General features: G+C 35.9%; 1 protein-coding gene across 1 annotated transcript in view; it reads right to left on the bottom strand.

The window, feature by feature from the left end:
- Positions 1-445: 445 nt before the first annotated feature.
- Positions 446-13,359, bottom strand: part of LOC115631890 (trans-1,2-dihydrobenzene-1,2-diol dehydrogenase) — a 31,973-nt gene continuing 19,059 nt past the window's right edge. Inside the window, exons 2-4 of the mRNA XM_030528739.1 lie at positions 2,318-2,668; positions 1,039-1,565; positions 446-986 (exon numbers count right to left, since the gene is read on the bottom strand). Coding sequence (XP_030384599.1) covers positions 603-986; positions 1,039-1,565; positions 2,318-2,668 — 1,262 coding nt within the window. The 3' untranslated portion in view covers positions 446-602. The remainder of the gene's footprint in view (positions 987-1,038; positions 1,566-2,317; positions 2,669-13,359) is intronic.

The raw sequence follows: 13,359 nt of genomic DNA, 5'->3' as shown, positions 1-13,359 counted from the left end.
ACAAGCGCTTTTCCATCGGACTCTATTTCTGGCCGTCTGTCTAGCTGTGTCCCATGTGATGTTGTTATGGGATTAAATCCTGAAGGGTGGTCCGTCGCCAGGTCCATTTCTCCTTCAAATTGTTCTAGCCTGAATGGTTCCTTTAGAGTTCTCACGTTCCATTGTCCGATTCTTGTCCGTTTTTGCCTATGGTCGTCATCGAAGTGGAGCCGTTTGGATTTTATTTCTCTTGTATCAGTTTCGGTAATCAGTGAATTGTCAATCGAACTGGTGATTGGCCAGATGCGACTTATATTGGGGAGGTATTACTTGTGTAGGAACACTCTTGAATCAGGCTTTGCTATTGCTCAGAAGCATCAGCTTGAAAGTTGTTTATCGTCTTTAGACCTAGTTTTAAGCATTAATTCTTTTAACAGCTGCATCTTAAAATAATTGTCTTCCTGTATTTATTTGAAGTTATTTCTTTATTTATCTAACACTTACATATACATATGATAAGATCCATTTTCTAAGTAGCTATTGTATTCTAAAATGCACACATAACAAGCTCACTTACTGACAATTTTGAAAACCTTGCTGCTGAACGCCACTATTTTCTATTTTTAGTTTAGGCCCAAAACTCTGTTGATTACCTTTTGAGCCCGTCCCATTGACAAATTGCTTTTCGTGGCAACGGTTAAGGAACTGCCCGACTTCTCGGCCAAGGCTAATTCTTCATCAAATTCAGTTTCAAATGGCGTCTCCCTGCCCACGCCTAGCAGTTCGTGTATGGTATCAGTAATGTTGGCCAAAAGCAAACTTTCTTTGTGGCTAAAGAGCTCGCTTTCAATCCGTTCACTAAGCACACAATTTCGAACCTCCTCCGCCTCATAACAGATGCCAATGCGATTGTGGTAATGGGTGGACGTTTGCGTTTCAGGTAGCGGAAACTCATACTCGGTGTTATTCGAGTCGAGCATTCGCGTGGGACACCAATAGTTGCGCAACTGTGTACGAGTTAAGTCAGTTTTGGGAAATTATATTTGGGTGCCAACTCACCTTTATGGAGCCCTTGGTGCCAACTATAATGGCCTCGTTACTCAGCTTATTCTCAGCGCTGACCAGAATGCGTGCCTTACGATCATCACTGAAGGTCAGCTCGATGTTGGCCATCACATCGATGTCCTCCTCATTCAGTCTGCCCGATGTCTTTATTCTGAGGGGTATCGCGCGAAACACCCACAGCGCTAGTTGTATGCCATAAACGGCAAAATCATTGGTCACGCCACCATATAGCGCCAACTTGTTCGACGGCACAACCAGCCCCAATGTACAGTCCACACTGTGCACCCGGCCGAAACAGTTGCGCATTATTTGGCGTCTCAGATAATGGTAGGCGGGGACACAACGTGGCCACATGCCCTCCATCAGGAAGAGATTTCGTTCGCGCGCCTTCTGCAGCAAATTTTCAACCTGGTGTTCGGCCATGCAGAGCGGTTTTTCGCACAGCACGTGCTTGTCATGGTTTAACATCAGGTTGCACAATTCGCAATGCAGCGGATTAAGTGGCGATATGTAAACGGCGTCTGTGGAATTAATGCATTTACTCAACGCCATTTTCGCCTAATCAAAATTCTATTTTCAATTCCGCAAGCCTACAGCATTTACTTTCGCCTTTATTAATTACAAATCTCTATTTCTATCTCTAATTAATTTATTTACTTATTTTTTTTTCTACTTAGCTACATCAAAATTGTGTTTTCAATTCCGCATTTACTTTCGACTTTAATTAAAATCTCTATTTCTATCTCTAATTTATTTATTTAGTTATTTTCTGCTTAGCTACATCAAAATTATGTTTTCAACTCCGTATTTATTTTCAACTTTATTAATTAAAAATCATTATTTCTATCTCTAATTTATTTAGTTATTTTTTTTCTACTTAGCTACATCAAAATTGTGTTTTCAATTGTGTTTTCATTTGCTATCGACTTTATTTATTAAAAATCATTATTTCTATGTCTAATTTATTTATTTAGTTATTCTACTTAGCTACATCAAAATTGTGTTTTCAATTCGGCATTTACTTTCGCCCTTATTAATTAAAAATCTCTATTTCTAACTCTAATTTATTTATTTAGATTTTTTGCTACTTTCCTACATATTAATTGTGTTTTCAATTCCGCATTTACTTTCAACTTTATTGATTAAGAATTTATATTTCTATCTGTAATTTATTTATTTGGTTATTTTTTAATTCCGCATTTACTTTCGACTTATTAACTAAAATTCTTTATTTCTATCTCTAATTAATTAATTAATTTATATTCCTACTTACCTACATCGGTACAGCGCGCCAAATCCTCATAGTTTGTATATACATTCCGTACATCGTACTTTTTAGCAAAGGCCAGCGCCTGCGAACGATGAGGCGCCACACAGGACATGATCTTGTGGTTCTGTGGCGGCAGCACACTTAAAGCTGTGGCAAAGTCGTTGGCCATTAGACTGACGGGCGCGATTCCCCAACGAAATGGGCTGACTTCTTGTCGTTTTTTCGTAAAATCAGGAAATTCGTTGACATGCAGTTCGCGTTTGTTGGCCAGAGAGAAAATTCTTGTTTTAGTTCCCGGTGTATCTAAACGTCCACCACCTGGTGTGGAGCAGGCGCGGGTGGCGTGCAGCAATTCTTTGAGAAAATATCAATAATAGTAGTTTTTCTTTTAATTATTACAATTACATTTATAAATCATATGAATATTGACATAAAATTGTGCATCTTAAAAGCTTTCTAAAAGTAAATTCATTCATTTATTTTCTTAAAATATTATTTGTATTTGAAAAGAATCTCGAAAAACCAAATTGGATCCAATTGTGATCTGGGAATTTTTGGCCAAACGGAATAAAATTGAAACTTTATTTTAACGGATGGTGACTGGTGATGAAATATGGATGACCATTTCATTAGAGAGAGATACTAACAGTCAGGAAGTTTTTCTACCATCAAGTGCTTCCAGATGGCCAAACAATAAAATCAAAATGGCCAGAATAAAACCGTCAACAATTAGACCGTTTGATATGGCTAATATCTATCTAATTCAGTTAATTAGCCCAGAAACGACCAGAACAACACACATTAATAATGACTTCGAGGGAAACTCAGGGAGTATGGCTGGAAGATTTGAATGATTCGGATCTGTCATTCGCAATGTCCAGAAAAAATGCAATCGTTCGAGGAATGGGAAAATCAGTAGGCCGAACTTTTCAGCAGCAAGGAGAACATCTTTAATGAAAAGAAAATCTTGAAACTGAATGCAAATCATTTAAAATAAACGGACAACGCATTCTTAATTAAATAAGTATTGCAAATATGGTAAATAAATGGATTTATATTTCGTCATCTTAATATGTACAATTTATCCTTGGATTTATCAGATCTGTCTTCCAAAATCACTGCATGTACGAAATCTGTATCAATCTGTTTATCAAAAAGAAAACTTAAGTTATATCTATGATTGTTTTTTTTAATATAAAGTGAATTATTATTACTGATATCATTAAGTGTAATTATTAATTATTATTTTAATTAATTTTAATAAAGATTTTGTGTTTTATATTCATTTAAAAAATGTGGTAAGAATGACAATAAATTTTTTAAAATGCTTTTCAGTTTGAAATATTAAGGTTCTTTTTCTTTCTCGTTATCATTGAACTTATTTCATTTAAATTATTTACCAATTTTCAAACGTTCCTAAATAATATGTACTTGTATATATCCACTATTAATGTTTCAAAAAATATACAGTAAATATTATTTCACAATTAATAATTGCAAACTATTTTAACAAAAGTAATAGTTACTTCTAGCAAGTTAAAGGATTGGACCAACTTTGTCCAATCTTCGCCTTTTTGAGTGAAAACGACTTTAAGATTCACATCAGCAAATCGATGAGGCTAGCAACAACAACAACAACAAATGTGGCCTCCGACTACGATGACGAGATATAGGCGGCGTAAAAGACATTTCATTCATACATTCGGTTTTCCACGAATTGGCGAAATTGCGGGTGTTGCCGTTGTGGCCAAAAGCTAAAATAAACTGGCAAGTTGGCAACCAGTTGCTAGCAGCTGCCATCTATGTCAAAATCAAGACGACAACTGCATTATGTGGCACTGTTTAGTGCGTCAGTTCCTCCATAATTAGTCATATTTGTTTAGCATCAAAGACTTGTGAATGAGTTGCACGCCTTTGCCTGCTGTTGGTCAACGGAGCAACAACTCTGCCTCGACTATTTGACTGTTCGACTGATCGACTGCTTGAACTGTTGAATTGGCCAACTATGGCTTGATGGCAATGGCGGGTTGCTGGCTTAGTTGGCTCTGGGCGACAATGTTGCGCATGTTGGCCATTAGGTTGCACATTTTATGCCTGTGCGCGTTCTGTATGCTTAAAGCTTTTCACTTTCTTTTAGAAATTTATTTCACTTTTCAATAATTCGAATGCGTGCAACAATGCTCAAAGTGTCGGCCAGGTAGAAAAATGATTATTTATTTAATTAGTTATGCGTTAAAGGCAGCGACAGCGACAGCAACAGCAACACCAGCAGTAGCAGCGGCAGCGGCAGCGGCAGCGACAACAGCAACGACTGAGGCAACAACAGGCAGTAGTTGGGCGCATAAATTTTCACTTTGTTATTGCTTTTGTCGTTGGTGGTTTCGCCTGATTTTGCATGCATTGCAGGTGCCATTGGCCGCCTATGCTCCAAACACCATAGCGTTGCTGTTGTTGGTGTTGTTGGTGTTGCCGCTTCTTGTTATTTTGTTGACAGTTTTAGAAATTCGCCTTTAACCCAAATGTGGGGCGCATTTCAAACTACTTAATGTGAGAGTTTCGTTTTGCATATCTATCGGAATTGTAATTCTAAAAGGGCTTCCACTTAAGTTATAAGTAAACAGCTTTAGGGCAGCTGCAGCATTTTCAAATTTTACTTTGGGACACAGTATAATATAGAACTTAAAGAATTAGTATACATTTTTTAATATTTAAATATTCCTCAATTATATATTTAATATATTTTCACATTTAACTTCATAAGCTACTTTTTCAATTATTTTAAATTGCCATACTATTATTAATTCTTAATTAATTCTTTTGGCTCTTTCTTATTGTATTATTTGTATTTTAATATTAATCCTACAGTCGTTATAGATTATCTTTTTTGAGTCAAAGATATATCAGGCTATGAATTTAAAAACTACTTTTAATTTGGTTTGATTTACGGTGTCACAATTACCAAAGGTTTCAACTCCATAAAACAATGACTGGTGTCGAATATGTCTTAGCAAGAAGTCTTTCTACTGCCAAGAATTCTAATTGTTTCGGGTCCATTAATGTTAAATAAGGTTTCATAAAGAGTTAGTCAACTACTACCAACTGGCTTGAATTTTCGTCCGGGGTATGATTATGTTTTCTACTTCAGGAAAACAATTAACATTATGAACCATGATTTTCAACCGATTTTGTTTAAGCTGAATATTTTTGTTAATGAAAATACTTAAATGATAGATACGTATGTACGTATAGATACAATAAGAGAAATAAAAGCACCATTTCAAATCAAACCTTTTAATGGCCACAAAGCCTTGTATGCCTAAGCAAAGCTTGTGACTTCTTACTTAATGAACAGTTTTGTAGATTTTAAATATTGTTATAAATATGTATTAGTATTAGTTCAAAAAGTTCAATATTCATTTTTAAAAAGGTTATATGAACAAAAAAATTTCCCCTGAGCCATTTATTAATTTTAAATTCTTAATTAATAAAAAAAATAATTGTCGTTTGTCCCTGTTGTGAAAAGTCGAAAAGTTCTGCTCAAATTTAATTTCCCCAATTGTTCCAGGATTGTTTCAATCTACTCATCTGCCGGCCGCGAAGGAAACATGCGCCATACTAGTCTACGGAAATGGCAATGACGTTGTGAAAAATACTGTATACTCCAGATCGCATTGTTAATTTACATAAAAACGTATCCACTTGCATTCTTTTAATCCATTGGATCGGAGCATCTTTGTAGCATCTTTGCACGCTCATAAGTAGATATTGTTTCCAGTATGATCTGTCCTGTGTTATCGTGAACGATGAAAGAGGGGCAGACAAATGTCCAATACAAGCATACAGCAAAACAATAGACCAATAATACAGATGCATAAAAAGAAGCTTGTGTTCATAAAATACAATTATACGAATACATGCAAAGCCAATTAACACAATATGTGTTGAGGAACGAGTGTTAAAGCTCCAATAATAAATTAAAAAGAACATTTAACAGCAACGAATGCCGTACAAATATACAAGTACGAGTAATGTTTCTGTATTCCTAGTGAATATTATCATCTTTTTTTATTGAAAAATTATTAATTATTAGCAAAAACAACTCTCACTGAAAACAAACGCCTCTGTGTGCTCGATCGCCTCTCCAAAGGAAAGTGCGTGCCATCTTTTATGACTGCAAATGGCAGTGGTGCAGCAGTTTTGGTTCGCATGCCGGAAGTTGTGGGTGAAATTATGTGCGTTCAGTGAAAGGTTGCCTAATTTGCTGTCATTAAACAGACACACTCACACACACACAAGCACACAAATACGCATGCATCTGAATAAAACATGCATGTGTCTTGGCCATTGCAGGCACACAAATCAAATGGGAACTGCCAACAAATTTCTGTGCGTGTTTGATGACTCTTTCCAGCGCGACATGTTCATTAAAGCGCCGCTCAACTGCCGCTTTGCAAGCTCAGGCTTGAGCTCGGACTCAGGCTGAGCCTCGGGCTCAGACTCAGGCTCAGGCTCTGGAGCATGTTCAGAGACGGGCAACGACAAAGCAAATAAATACTAAAATTTGCATGCCTGCAACATAAATCGTGGCAAAATATTAAACAAGTCAGCAGCAACAGTTGAAATCAATAAATTTATTGATACAATTTACACGCAGCAACGTGGCCGACGACCAAGGCGAGGAGGACGTCGACGACAACAGCAACGACGGCATCATGCAACGCGCCACGCTCGTGCAACATGCAACACGCCACATGCGCTAATTAAGGGGGGCGTGTGGTGGCCAACATATGTGTGTGTGACTGTGTGCAGCGATGGCGCACGACTGGCAAACTAACCAACTGACCGATTGGCGCGCGACTTTTGCTGCAATGGTGCTCCGAAAAAATCTATTGTAAATATTGCTTTAATAATTATAATAATTATTACAATTAATACCGATAATACCGAGTTTTCTTTAGAACGCAATTCGCCGCAATCAGCATCGAAGCTCACATTAAACTGTTTTGATGGCACATTGTTTACTAAATGAATTAATTAGTAATGCGAGTTACTAAAGGAAGTATCCATATATAATTGCTTCTTGTACTAAGTCTGCAAATTAAAATCAGTTAATAAGCCCAAATGCTATTCTGAACTATGGCTCTTATTTCAATGATCTTTCTAAAGTACAATTGAAAAATTAATAAAAATAAATAATAGTTATAGTAACTAAATTAAATAAGCATCGTATGATACAATAGTGAATCGAATCTATAAAGGAATTGTTAACGAAGGCGGTACTACACACAATTAATTTTGCTTTAAAATATTTAAAGTATAAACAAAAACATTATGACAAACTTTTGTAGCTCAAAAACTAAAAAGAGGTGCGCTATCCTGATTACCAAATTTAAGTCACGTTCTTTTTGTATACATTCAAAGCCAAATTAATTAAAACTGAAATGTTTCAGGTGCTATAGTTGCTTTTTTTTTAAAGAAGATTGATAAAAGTTTGATGAATAAAAATTATAAGACTCTATTTCATATGGTTTAGAAAATTAAATTAAAATTAAAATTTAGCTTAATCACGTCATAGCCATGACAGAACGCATGATTGAACAAATTTCAATGCTACCATATAATTTAATAATTGTGCTTTTAGGAAAGATCTTAAAGATTTTTTTTTTTTAAAAGTGAGAATATAAAAGGGAGCACTAACCTGATCAGGCGCAGTGTAAATTCTCATCTACTCCAACTGTAAATATATATATTAATAAATAAATGCTAATAAAGCAATTGTAAGTATAGCAGTAATCATTCCTAGTTAACCTAATTCTAATTCTAGTCCAATGATATGGGAAATTATTCCAATTACTGGCTGTCCAAAGGCTTAAAATAATAAAGTATAAAATAATTTGATTTTCTTCCATGTACATGTATTAATAACTAATGTGACAAAGTGAAAAAAAAACATATTAAATAAAATATGAATAAAGGTGAATAAAAAGGAGTAAGTTAAACAATTAAATGAATCATTAAAAAATTGCATACTAGTATGTAGAATTATCAATAACAAAACATAATTTTGAAATTTTGAAATGTTGCTGCAAGTTCGCTGCCAAAGTCTTTTGTTTTTCCTGCCTGCCAACTTTCAATAATGCATGCCATTTAATTAACACCTCAAGCAATTCAGAGGTATCCACACACACACAAACACACTCAAGCATTTGTATTTGTTTACTGATAGATGGATGGTTGTTGTTGTTGTTGTTGTTTCTGTTTCTGTTGTTGTTTATGGTTGCTTGTTGTCATCGTAAGCAATTTTAATGGCTTTACAAGCAATGCGCATGTCTGGCCGACAGCACACACCCAAAATGCCAACAACTACAACATGTGCCAAAACAGCAATAGTCATAGTACGGGTATGTATGTATGTATGTATGTATGTATGTATGTATGTATGTATGTATATATGTTCATGACAGTGACAGCGCAACCAATGACAGTTGTTGTTGGCTTTTAACATATTTTTGAATTGATGCTCAAAAGAAGAAATTTATCTTTTGTTTAAATTTCAACGCCTAAAAAAAACAACAAAATAAAATTGTGTGTTTTATGCAACAGAGGCAACGATTGTTTTACAACAAAAGCGAAAGTTGTTGCAAATTGAAGTGCAGAACAAACTTCTTGGCAACATGTTGCTAGCAACATCAGCACGCTGCAACATGCTGCGGTGAAAAGTGAGTCTGTTTGAAAGAGAAATAAAGCAACAAAAGCGAAAAGACAACAACGACAACAAAACAACAACTGCAACAACAACTTTGGCAACGAACGTGCGCGCGCTGCCGACAACGACGCATGTTTATTGATTCGCTTTGGTCAGCAGCAGCACTAACAACAACAACAGCAGCAACAAGTGCAACTGCCTCTGTCCTCTGTCTGGCCACTTGTCTGGTTCGTTGTACTAACGTCTGAAGACGACGACAACGACGCCGACGTCGCGCAGCCGACGCTTCTTTAACAGTTTCGAATTTAATGCTTTGGCGACGACGTTGCCGCTGCCGCTGCCGTTGCCGTCGCTGCTGCTTGTGCTGTTGCTGTTGCTGTTTGTTGGCAACATCAAGTTGCTGGCACTGCGAGGAAACAACGCGAAATCAGTTAACAAACGGACGCGTTTTGAAACGGATGCGCTGCAACGGCTAAACGTGAGCACATATCGCTAAACAGCCAAACGGCCAAACAGCCAAATAGCCGAATAGGCAAACAGTCGAATAGTCAAAGATTCAAACCAACAAACAAATAGCGACTCAGTAATACAATCACAGACAGTGCGGTGCCAAGCTAGTTTCCTTCTCTTTTTTGTTAGCAACCTGCCAGCCAGCAAGCCGTGCGTACTGATTGTGAGACTATCCGAGTCTTCCAGTCGTCGAGTCTCTGCATGAGTGTATATGTCTTTCGTATTACTCGGTCGTGGTCCATGCCAGACGACATCGTTGTCAACGGCCGCCGCAAAGTGCAAGCTTAAAAGTGAAATTTACTGAATGTGAATGAAATGAATGTTTCTCAATTCTGCTCGTGCCTGCGCCTGTGCCTTGGCCTGTGTGTCTTTGATTTGTGACAATCGCAAGAAAAAGGAAATGATTGCATATTAATCAACAAGCAAACCAAACAACAGCTATCAAAAAAAAAAAAAAACATAAAAGAGTGGCAAAGGATTAGACGAAATTCGATCATTCCCTCCACGCCATTACAGTTCGTATTTAAGCCCGCGTTTTATGGTAGGTTTTGCCAGTTTTCTGCCTTGATAAGCATTGTAATATGTTAGTGTTATTTCATCATGCTTTTCAAGAGTAATTATGGGGAAATCGCGATTACCACATAGAAAGTTATATGAAAGTCCTATATGCATAACAAATAATTGTCCTTCAAAGGCAATACAATTCACACAGAAAAAACATATTAAATTGGATTCAAATGTTGTTATTTTATTATGTTGGGTACTTTTTCTTAAAGTCCTTTTAATGTCTTAATGTAACCTAGCAGTATTTAAAAAGAGAGAGACAAGTGCAAGGTTATATTTAATACCAATAGTTTTATGAAGTCGTGGCTCTTTATAATCATATTATAAGTTTTATTAATAAACTAACAAAGGCTATTGGCAATTGGCTTTGCTTCTAATGCTCATATATGTAGTCCTTCAGGCATACATCCGCTTGCAAGTAATGTACTTAAAAATTTGATGGATTACTAATTTAAAAATTAATTAAAATACTTAGAAACACAATTAAATATTAAAAAGCTGATATAAAAATTGCGTAAAATACAAAATTTGTAGAACTAAATAAAATATAATGTTAATAAAATGTTAATCTAAAAGCGCATTGAAGTGATATGAAAATAAAAAAAATAAAATTAAAATAAAAGACTGGATGTAAAGTAGAATGAAAAAGAGAGTTTTGAAAAAGAATGGAAATCGAAACTAAAATAGGGATAGGTTTGAAATTAGGTCGAATAAAACCTCAATTAAATAGAAATGAGATTAAACTGAATTGAGGTAGACTACAAATAAAGTAATGTTAAATAAAGCAGATATATTTTGTTAGCTATCCTCAAAAAAGGCTCGAATCCTTTACCCTAGATTTTATATTGATTGCAGTTGGGCTGTTAAAGAAATAGGAAGCCAGAGACTTGAATAGCGTGGAAACAACCAGCAGAGACCTTTCTGATTCATTCTTAAGCACAAAAGATTTCTATGTAAACTAAAATAGAGCCTAGTGTCAAATAGAGGCATGATTTGTGTATCTCCGTAACTGACAATAAAAAATTCACTGTGTGGCTCAGTTTAACAGATATCTCCTGTTGACAAGAACTGATAATGAACCAATCGGCTGATTTACTACCGATTCGTAAATAAATTATTTCCCATTTGTTATTTATACAATTCACTTTTTGCAATGCAAGACTTAATGTGCGGATGTTGGTCATAAATTCAAGCGAAATCGAAAAGGCTTTGAAACGCTCTTGGCGCATAGAATTAACACGCTCGTTAACTTGGCAGGTAAGAGGAGGCATCGCTCATACGCCCCGTGATGCTGAACAATGCTGAAGACCTAACTCTTGTTTTAGTGTGCGTGTGAGAGTGTGTGTGTTTGTGTAAGTGCGCGCATTTATCTTTCACTTAAAGTGAAGATGACATTCTTTAAATGAAATTAACTGCCGCAAATGCTGTCGCCTTCATCCAATACTTTTTTTTACGATCGTGTCGTTTTTTTGCGCTGCTTTGGCTGCAATTAGTATTTGTCTTTGGCTAATACGCTGCCATGTTGGTATGCATCTGTGCGCTAGTTTGTTTTTGTTGTTGTTGTTGTTGCTGCTGCTGCTGCTGTTACTGACCAGTTGCAGTTGTTGTTGTTGCTGTTGTCGCTGGTGCTACTATTTACGCAGCATCGTTCGCTTTAATGCGTGGCGCATAAAAAGTGTCGCGCACTTGAATGGGCCTGCAAGTTCCATGTTGTTGTTGCGCTTGTTTGTATGTTTATCAGTTTGTTTGGCTGCGTGGTTGGTCGGTCTGTTTGTTTGTTTGTCTGTCTGTCTGTCTGCCTATCCGTCTGTGTGTCGCTTTGTCTGCCTGTCTGTCTGTCTGTCTGTCTGTTTGTGCTTCGGCTTTTATGCAGTTTTTTCAGTTTGTTCATTGATTTAACTGGCCACTTACCAGCAGCTGTCGCTTCGAGTGTGTCCCACAATTGCAGCTGTTTGGATTTGCTTAGCCATTTGTCAGTCATACTCGTATGTGGTTTGTTGCATAGTTTCATAGCTGGAGGGTGGTGTTTATAAATTTTTGTTCAAGGTGTTGACTGATTTGAATACAGAAGAGTAAAGTGAAGAGTTATGGCCCGGTAGCAGATAAGAGTTATAATAATTTATTTTGTTCATGAACGGTTATGAAGTGATAAACAGCGGTTTCGTGACTTCTACTCAGGAGCTATTTAGCATAATGCTTTAGTATCACATGATAACCAACAGGATATTTAAGCTGTAAATTATCAACGTATAATAGAGAGTTGCGTATACAGAATGACTCCTAAGAAGATGGACCTAATTTAACGCACCTCTTCGTGGCAAACAGATATAGAAAATCGTCGTAAATTAATGGGATTTCAAATATGAAAATAGACAAATAAATTAGAAGCTTTATGGACTAACATGCTTAAGTTGGTTGATAACTTTCATTTAATATTTCTAAGTATTTTTTCAGTTCTGCAAATTCTTAACTGTCGCGTTCCTTATTAGGGCGTTTGGAAACCAATCTGTGTTAAATAAATTCAATTTCATCCCTATTTTAAATTATATCTAATGTTTCGTAAAGTTTTCAAAAACGCTGGAATATACGAAGCAGTATTGTATCGATATATTTCAAACAGCTTACGTGGCTTGAAGGCTTAATTCTTGTTTAAATAAAATATTGAAAATATATATATTCTTTGCACACTCATATTTCGGGCCGACTGACTAATATGATTGACTGCCCGCATTGGTCACGCCTTTGTGCGTTAATTAATTTTGAATTTGTTAGGACTTAGTTAACGTTGCTTAAAAACTACATTATGGAGTGAAGTAATGTGCCGTTCAGCACGTGGTCTTTGTAGGACCAATTGTGAGTGCAGATCTGTGCATTTTATATAATCAATTATGTAAAAATTAAATTAAATATAAATTTTGAAAGAATATTAATAGAATATAACAGATATTTCAAAAAAATCTAGCTGCTGTATTTTTCGCTGAATGGTTTTCTTTATTTAAGGCGCAAATCGTAGTGTGATGTTAGCTTTAGTATGACCATAGTCCTGGGATTTGGTGCAATACACAGGACCAATTAAGTATATCAGCCTGAATCATTATTCTTTGAGTGCTTTTTAGAATTCGGAAGTGTCTTTACTATGACAATTCCTATTAAAATCTCTGTTTAGCTTAATCGAATAAAACTTTAAATCGTTATATAAATTGAGTAAAATTTATGTTTACAAATTCTATAAGCAAATACTCGATGTACAACATAAATAATACAA

Source organism: Scaptodrosophila lebanonensis, unplaced genomic scaffold (assembly GCF_003285725.1).
Source record: "Scaptodrosophila lebanonensis strain 11010-0011.00,11010-0021.00 unplaced genomic scaffold, SlebRS2 tig00001412-arrow-pilon, whole genome shotgun sequence".
Taxonomy (NCBI): domain Eukaryota; kingdom Metazoa; phylum Arthropoda; class Insecta; order Diptera; family Drosophilidae; genus Scaptodrosophila; species Scaptodrosophila lebanonensis.
This window is presented reverse-complemented; position numbering and strand designations above follow the sequence as displayed.